We start from the raw sequence: 6,839 nt of genomic DNA on the forward strand, positions 1-6,839 counted from the left end.
CGCTCGCTGCCAATCCATACAAAAAAGTGCTTGAAGTGCAACGACTGGGGCACGGGACGGGACACGGCGAGAGCGGGACACTTCACATGTGGCGAGATACAGAGCAGAGCAGAGACACCGGGGAGTGAGAGGGGAAAGAGAAAGTATTTATCTGTTAAAACTAACGTTGTGTCCAGGGAAAGCAGTTGTAGACACGTGCTTCTCATACATAGTAGCATTTTATTTGACACGTTTGCTCCAGACTGAAGGCCACAGAGGCTTTTGTCTCAGATCAGAGTCAAGTTCCAGGTCATTACACCAAAATAATACTAAATACAGCTTTATATATAAAAAAACTCAAACGTTAAACTCTGAACATACACGTCTTATGTTTTTTGGAGGAGAAACATCTGGTCATCTCGAGTCAAGTCCAAGTCCAAATGATCAAAATAGCGACTCCAAATCGAAAATGCTGCTCATGTCGCTTTATGTTTCCGTATTATTCCAGAAACACATGCGACAGGCTCAAAATCACACTCATAAAACTAACAACACGTCGGCACAAACGTGAAAACAAACAATAGCCATGTCACGTTCGCCGCACAGTGCCACAATGGCGTCCCGGTTGGCTCCGCTTGCTCCTGCGCCTACGACAAAGGCCGGGACGCCCTCTGAACGGCGTCCCGGACGTGAACCCGGACGTGAACCCGCTCTTGCGCCCGGCGTCACGGCACGGCGGCGCTGGAGCTCTGCCGCTTCTTGGCCAGCTCGGCGCGGATCTGACTGGGGAAGCGGTCCAAGTGCTCGTCCGCACACGGCGAGCAGAAGCGCTTGGTGTAGAAGAGGCTGCAGTCCTGGGACAGAAGAGAAGTACAGTATGAACGAGTGTGGCACTTTGAGGTCTTTCGGTTCAAATAGACCGTTCATTGACAGTGCGCCTTAAAATCCAGTGCGCCTTATAGTGCGGAAGATACGGTAATCCTTTATTAATGAATTATACAGGGCTTTGACAAGGTGGTGTGGCCATTTAGTCCCAGTAGTTGTGGGCTGGAGTTATTGTTATTTATCATTACCGTATTTCCCGCACTATAAGGCACACTTAGAAGCCTTTAAATTTGTCCCAAAAACGACTTATGTATGAAAAACAATCAAAAATAGCCCATTCATTGACAGTGCGACTTAAAATCCAGTGCGCCTTATAGTGCTGAAAATACGGTAATCCTTTATTAATGAATTATACGGGGCATTGACGAGGTGGTGTGGCCATTTAGTCCCAGTAGTTCTGGGCTGGAGTTATTTGGGTTCAGTGTTGAGTTTTTTTTTGTTTACAGTATAAAAGAGCGTGGGAATTTTAGAGTTCTTTAGGTTTAGTTCTGGAGTTATTATTTATCATTACTGTATTTCCAGCACTATAAGGTGCACTTAGAAGCCTTATTTTTCCAAAAACAACAGGGCACCTTATAATCCAGTGCACTTTACATATGAAAAACGATCGAAAATAGACCATTCATTGACAGTGCGACGTAAAATCCAGTGCGCCTTATAGTGCGGAAAATACGGTAATCCTTTATTAATGAATTATACAGGGCATTGACGAGGTGGTGCGGCCATTCAGTCCCAGTAGTAGTCGTTAGTAGTATTATTAGTGTAATTTTTGGTCCCGGTTTGACTCTTATTCGAAACCACAACCATCTTAAGTTCTTTTACGCGCCGCGTCTTTTTCACAAGCCTGAAATAAAGCGCACTTCCCGTGTCGAAACGCGGGAGAAAAATTTGTTTATATCGACACGGCAGCGACGTAACGCTCGAGGACGCGCTGCATTAATCCATTTTTTATCGTGGCATCCATCGAATTCACCCGGGACACACGGAAAGCACATGATCGCGCCGTCGACCGAGGGAAACTGCAGGACGGAAGAAAAAGAGGACTAACGCACTTTAAGCTTCGTATTTGATCAGATTTGTTCAGTTTAATACGTTTAGAAAGATGCATTGTTGATATTGAAACGCCTTAGGGGCATTTGTAAAGAGGATTACGGGAGTTTAGACACAGCCTTCTCAGTACTGTCGAATAAAAAGTAAGTTAAAAAACATGTCGGTCACAGATTCCTTTTTAAATGCAATGTAATTCTGTTTTTGCCACGTTCACATCTCGCCTAGAAAACGTGAGTATTAGAGTATTAAGAGTATTAGAGCTCCAGCAAAGGCTCATACTTGGTTTGGGCCGAAACACCTGACTAAAGCAAACACATGAGGCTTGTTTTGAACAGAAGGCACGGCCCAAAACCTGAACGCTTTGTTATACGTTTGTTTTATTTGGCTTCACATGGAGCAGTGCAGTGGATAGTATTAATAGTGCTTTTCAAACTGCAGTACACGAGATCCTTCTGGTGGCATTACATATTGAGTACATTTTATTCACATGTTTGCTCTTTCTGGACTCATTTCTTTGTTAAAACTACCGTGGCAAATTGGCAATGGTGGATTATTACTTAACAGCAGGTTTAGCCTTAATTTAGACCAGAAATAGTCCTGATATAAACCGAAGCCATGGTGTAAAAGGGTTTGAGAACCACCGGTGTAGACAGTAATATGTGTTTATTGTATTTGTAAAGGATAATTTGGGGCTACAATTGGATCTGCGTGTCGGCATAACACCATAAACTGCTCTGGATTAAAAAAATAATAAATAAAACTAATAATAATAGATGTAATCGGCCATGACAAACTCAAAACAGAAAATAAACGACTGAAAAAGTACATTTCCAGGGACGTTTCGGTGATGCAACTGTGCACAAGAACAAAGTAGAATACCAAAAAACGGTACAAAACTGCTCAAGATAAATCAGAGTTAAATATGCCTATTACAAGTAAATAATAGAACTAAAGCGCGTGTGAGTTTAAGTGGATGTTCAAGTGGATGTTCGGCCTCACCGCTCCCACGCACACGCACTTGTGGCACACGCTGCAGCTCGAGCCCAAAATGAGAAACTTCTCCTTATCCGGACAGAAGGGGTCTTTGGTCACGAAACACTCCTCCAGCAGCCTGGAACACAACACGTTTTTATCCCCTTTAGTACTTTATTATGTTTAATATGTCTGTGCGTGTGGATGTCATGAACCCGGAGGCGCCGCGTTAGCTTTAGCATGTTAGCTTCATGGACACTCACGCTCTGGTGTTGGGCGGTTTCTGTAGGAGAAAGGACTGTTCAAGCCGCACAAGTCACAGATGAAAACAACACGTTTTTATCCTCTTTAGCACTTTATTATGTTTAATACGTGTCTGTGCGTGTCATGAACGGTGGCGCCGCGTTAGCTTTAGCATGTTAGCTTCATGGACAGTCGCGGCTCCTCCGTCACTTACACTAACGCTCTGGTGTTGGGCGGTTTCTGGCCGTAGTAGGAGAAAGGACTGGTCAAGCCGCACAAGTCACAGATGAACAGTTTAGGCGGCGGCTCGGTGGAACTTTCGTGACTTTCGCTCATTGTTTTGGGACCAAAACAAGACAAGTTCCTGGTTCTGTTGTTTGCGGGACAGCGGGTTTTGGACGAGGCTCTAGCGCCATCTGCCGGCGCGGGGGAGAAGCGAGTACTGCATGTGCATCACACTGTTTTGTTTCAGTATGAACCATTTGTATTGCAGTTTACTAATTAGAGACGAAATTTGTGCCTGTTCTCTAATTCTGCATAAATATATGTACAATTATGAGAACAAACACCAACTTTATTTATCCATTTATTTGACAGGGACAATGCAATCATACAGCACAGACCAAAAGTTTGGACAGACAGAAAATGACAGACTGTGGAAATTGTAGATTCACACTGAAAGCATCAAAACTATGAATTAACACATGTGGAATTATATACTTAAAAAAAAAGTGTGAAACAACTGAAAATATGTCTTATATTCAAGGTTCTTCAAAGTATCTCCACCTTTAGCTTTGATTTTTGCTTCGCACACTCGTGGCATTCTCTTGATGAGCTTCAAGAGGTCGTCACCTGAAAAGTTCTTCCATCAGTCTTGAAGGAGTTCTTCCATCAGTCTTGAAGGAGGTTCTTCCATCAGTCTTGAAGGAGGTTCTTCCATCAGTCTTGAAGAAGTTCTTCCATTCTTCCATCAGTCTTGAAGGAGGTCTTCCATCAGTCTTGAAGGAGGTTCTTCCATCAGTCTTGAAGGAGGTTCTTCCATCAGTCTTGAAGGAGGTTCTTCCATCAGTCTTGAAGAAGTTCTTCCATTCTTCCATCAGTCTTGAAGGAGGTCTTCCATCAGTCTTGAAGGAGGTTCTTCCATCAGTCTTGAAGGAGGTCTTCCATCAGTCTTGAAGGAGGTTCTTCCATCAGTCTTGAAGGAGTTCTTCCATCAGTCTTGAAGGAGTTCTTCCATCAGTCTTGAAGGAGGTTCTTCCATCAGTCTTGAAGGAGTTCTTCCATCAGTCTTGAAGGAGGTTCTTCCATCAGTCTTGAAGGAGTTCTTCCATCAGTCTTGAAGGAGGTTCTTCCATCAGTCTTGAAGGAGTTCTTCCATCAGTCTTGAAGGAGGTTCTTCCATCAGTCTTGAAGGAGTTCTTCCATCAGTCTTGAAGGAGTTCTTCCATCAGTCTTGAAGGAGTTCTTCCATCAGTCTTGAAGGAGTTCTTCCATCAGTCTTGAAGGAGGTTCTTCCATCAGTCTTGAAGGAGTTCTTCCATCAGTCTTGAAGGAGGTTCTTCCATCAGTCTTGAAGGAGTTCTTCCATCAGTCTTGAAGGAGTTCTTCCATCAGTCTTGAAGGAGGTTCTTCCATCAGTCTTGAAGGAGGTTCTTCCATCAGTCTTGAAGGAGGTTCTTCCATCAGTCTTGAAGGAGGTTCTTCCATCAGTCTTGAAGGAGGTTCTTCCATCAGTCTTGAAGGAGGTTCTTCCATCAGTCTTGAAGAAGTTCTTCCATTCTTCCATCAGTCTTGAAGGAGGTTCTTCCATCAGTCTTGAAGGAGTTCTTCCATCAGTCTTGAAGGAGTTCTTCCATCAGTCTTGAAGGAGTTCTTCCATCAGTCTTGAAGGAGGTTCTTCCATCAGTCTTGAAGGAGTTCTTCCATCAGTCTTGAAGGAGTTCTTCCATCAGTCTTGAAGGAGGTTCTTCCATCAGTCTTGAAGGAGGTTCTTCCATCAGTCTTGAAGGAGGTTCTTCCATCAGTCTTGAAGGAGTTCTTCCATCAGTCTTGAAGGAGGTCTTCCATCAGTCTTGAAGGAGGTTCTTCCATCAGTCTTGAAGGAGTTCTTCCATCAGTCTTGAAGGAGTTCTTCTATCAGTCTTGAAGTTCTTCCATCAGTCTTGAAGGAGTTCTTCCATCAGTCTTGAAGGAGGTTCTTCCATCAGTCTTGAAGGAGTTCTTCCATCAGTCTTGAAGGAGGTTCTTCCATCAGTCTTGAAGGAGGTTCTTCCATCAGTCTTGAAGGAGTTCTTCCATCAGTCTTGAAGGAGGTTCTTCCATCAGTCTTGAAGGAGGTTCTTCCATCAGTCTTGAAGGAGGTTCTTCCATCAGTCTTGAAGGAGGTTCTTCCATCAGTCTTGAAGGAGGTTCTTCCATCAGTCTTGAAGGAGTTCTTCCATCAGTCTTGAAGGAGTTCTCAGTCTTGAAGGAGTTCTTCCATCAGTATTGAAGGAGTTCCCAGAGATGCTCAGCACTTGTCGGCCCTTTTGCCTTCACTCTGTGGTGTGTGTCCAAACGTTTGCGCTGTACTGTACATAGTTACAAAACAAAGCTTGTAACCGATGTGATTCATTCAAAGTTTATAGCCAGAGCTAATTTTAAACTCCCGTCCCTGGTTGGGCATTTCTACTCCCCCCATGGATATAAAAGGCATTAAAACACATTTACATTTTTATAAATAAATCAGTGGTAAATTTGACAGTTACACATCTGCACAGCTCATTCTTCCTCACTCATACATTTTCACTCATGCATTTTCACTCATACATTTTCACTCATGCATTTTCACTCATGCATTCTTACACGTGTCGGAACAGTTTTGATGTTCTTTCAGCCAGAACTTAAATCTGGAGGTGACATTTTCACCTCCGAGATGCACTTTATGTCAGTGTGTAATTCCAGAGTTTTGCTGCTGTTCAGTCTCTGTATAAATGTACCGAGCGGTTCAGGGACCAGGTTATTGATACATTTGAAACATAATTAAAGAAAGCACAGGTCACTTCATCTCTAATTGGTAAATTGCAATACAATGGTTCATACTGACACAATAAAATAATCATTACGCTCTTTCATTCTAATAACTCTGTTTTAATAAAGAAAATAAAAGGACACTTTCAATGTTGATATTTATTTCCATTGTAACCATTTGTTGCATGATTTAAAGAGAACCTAAACTATACATACCATAAAAAGTATATATCTAAATACTCTAGTTTTATTTACACAAAACAAATCAGAAATCGGAAACATTTCACACTGACCAACAATGTTTCAAGATCATTGTGTATTCCACCATCCGAGTCAGTTATAAATTGTTAAGCAAAATGAAGTCCCTGGTTATTCATCTCCCTAAGTCCATTATTATTATTATTGTGCTATGTATTTATTTTACAATTAAGTTATTTACATTGGATATGAAACTGTACACATTATACATATTCATATTAGCACAGGGCATTTACAGTATTGTTCAGTTGTGTTCTATTGCATTTTTAAAATTACATTTAGTCAGAATTAATAAGGCACTAAACGACAAACCCTTTGGTCTGTTTCACTCACAGTCTAATTTGATCTCACGTAAATATAACGGTCCGAGCAGGCGCACGTCCACGTCTCAGTACATGTCTCTGTATATCTCCTGCAGCAGTGGATGTAGTGAAGTGTCCTCC

The 6,839-nt window shown here is 42.3% G+C and overlaps 2 protein-coding genes across 3 annotated transcripts in view; both read right to left on the reverse strand.

Moving 5' to 3' along the window:
• Positions 1 to 218: 218 nt before the first annotated feature.
• cdpf1 (cysteine rich DPF motif domain containing 1) lies at positions 219 to 3,507 on the reverse strand. Its single transcript, XM_072454171.1, has 3 exons — positions 3,344 to 3,507; positions 2,914 to 3,025; positions 219 to 833 (listed from the first exon to the last, which is right to left on the reverse strand). Exons 1-3 carry the CDS (start codon positions 3,463 to 3,465, stop codon positions 705 to 707), a joined length of 363 nt encoding a protein of 120 aa, XP_072310272.1. The 5' UTR covers positions 3,466 to 3,507; the 3' UTR covers positions 219 to 704.
• Positions 3,508 to 6,547: 3,040 nt separating this feature from the next.
• Positions 6,548 to 6,839, reverse strand: part of pparaa (peroxisome proliferator-activated receptor alpha a) — a 36,594-nt gene continuing 36,302 nt past the window's right edge. For both annotated transcript variants that reach the window (XM_072453234.1, XM_072453233.1), the window contains exon 8: positions 6,548 to 6,839. This exon is cut by the window's right edge and continues 190 nt beyond it. In XM_072453234.1, coding sequence (XP_072309335.1) covers positions 6,785 to 6,839 — 55 coding nt within the window. In that variant the 3' untranslated portion in view covers positions 6,548 to 6,784.

This window comes from Eucyclogobius newberryi, unplaced genomic scaffold (assembly GCF_026437365.1).
Source record: "Eucyclogobius newberryi isolate DKJ021-1_F unplaced genomic scaffold, fEucNew1.0.hap1 SCAF_2, whole genome shotgun sequence".
NCBI classification, from domain to species: domain Eukaryota; kingdom Metazoa; phylum Chordata; class Actinopteri; order Gobiiformes; family Gobiidae; genus Eucyclogobius; species Eucyclogobius newberryi.

Coding starts and splice junctions, on each gene's coding strand:
- cdpf1 (XM_072454171.1), bottom strand. CDS start 3,465: ATGAGCGAAAGTCACGAAAGTTCCACCGAGCCGCCGCCTAAACTGTTC. Junction 3,026..3,343: donor CCCAACACCAGAGCGTTAGT/GTAAGTGACGGA, acceptor GTTGTGTTCCAG/GCTGCTGGAGGAGTGTTTCG. Junction 834..2,913: donor AGTGCGTGTGCGTGGGAGCG/GTGAGGCCGAAC, acceptor CTTCTGTCCCAG/GACTGCAGCCTCTTCTACAC.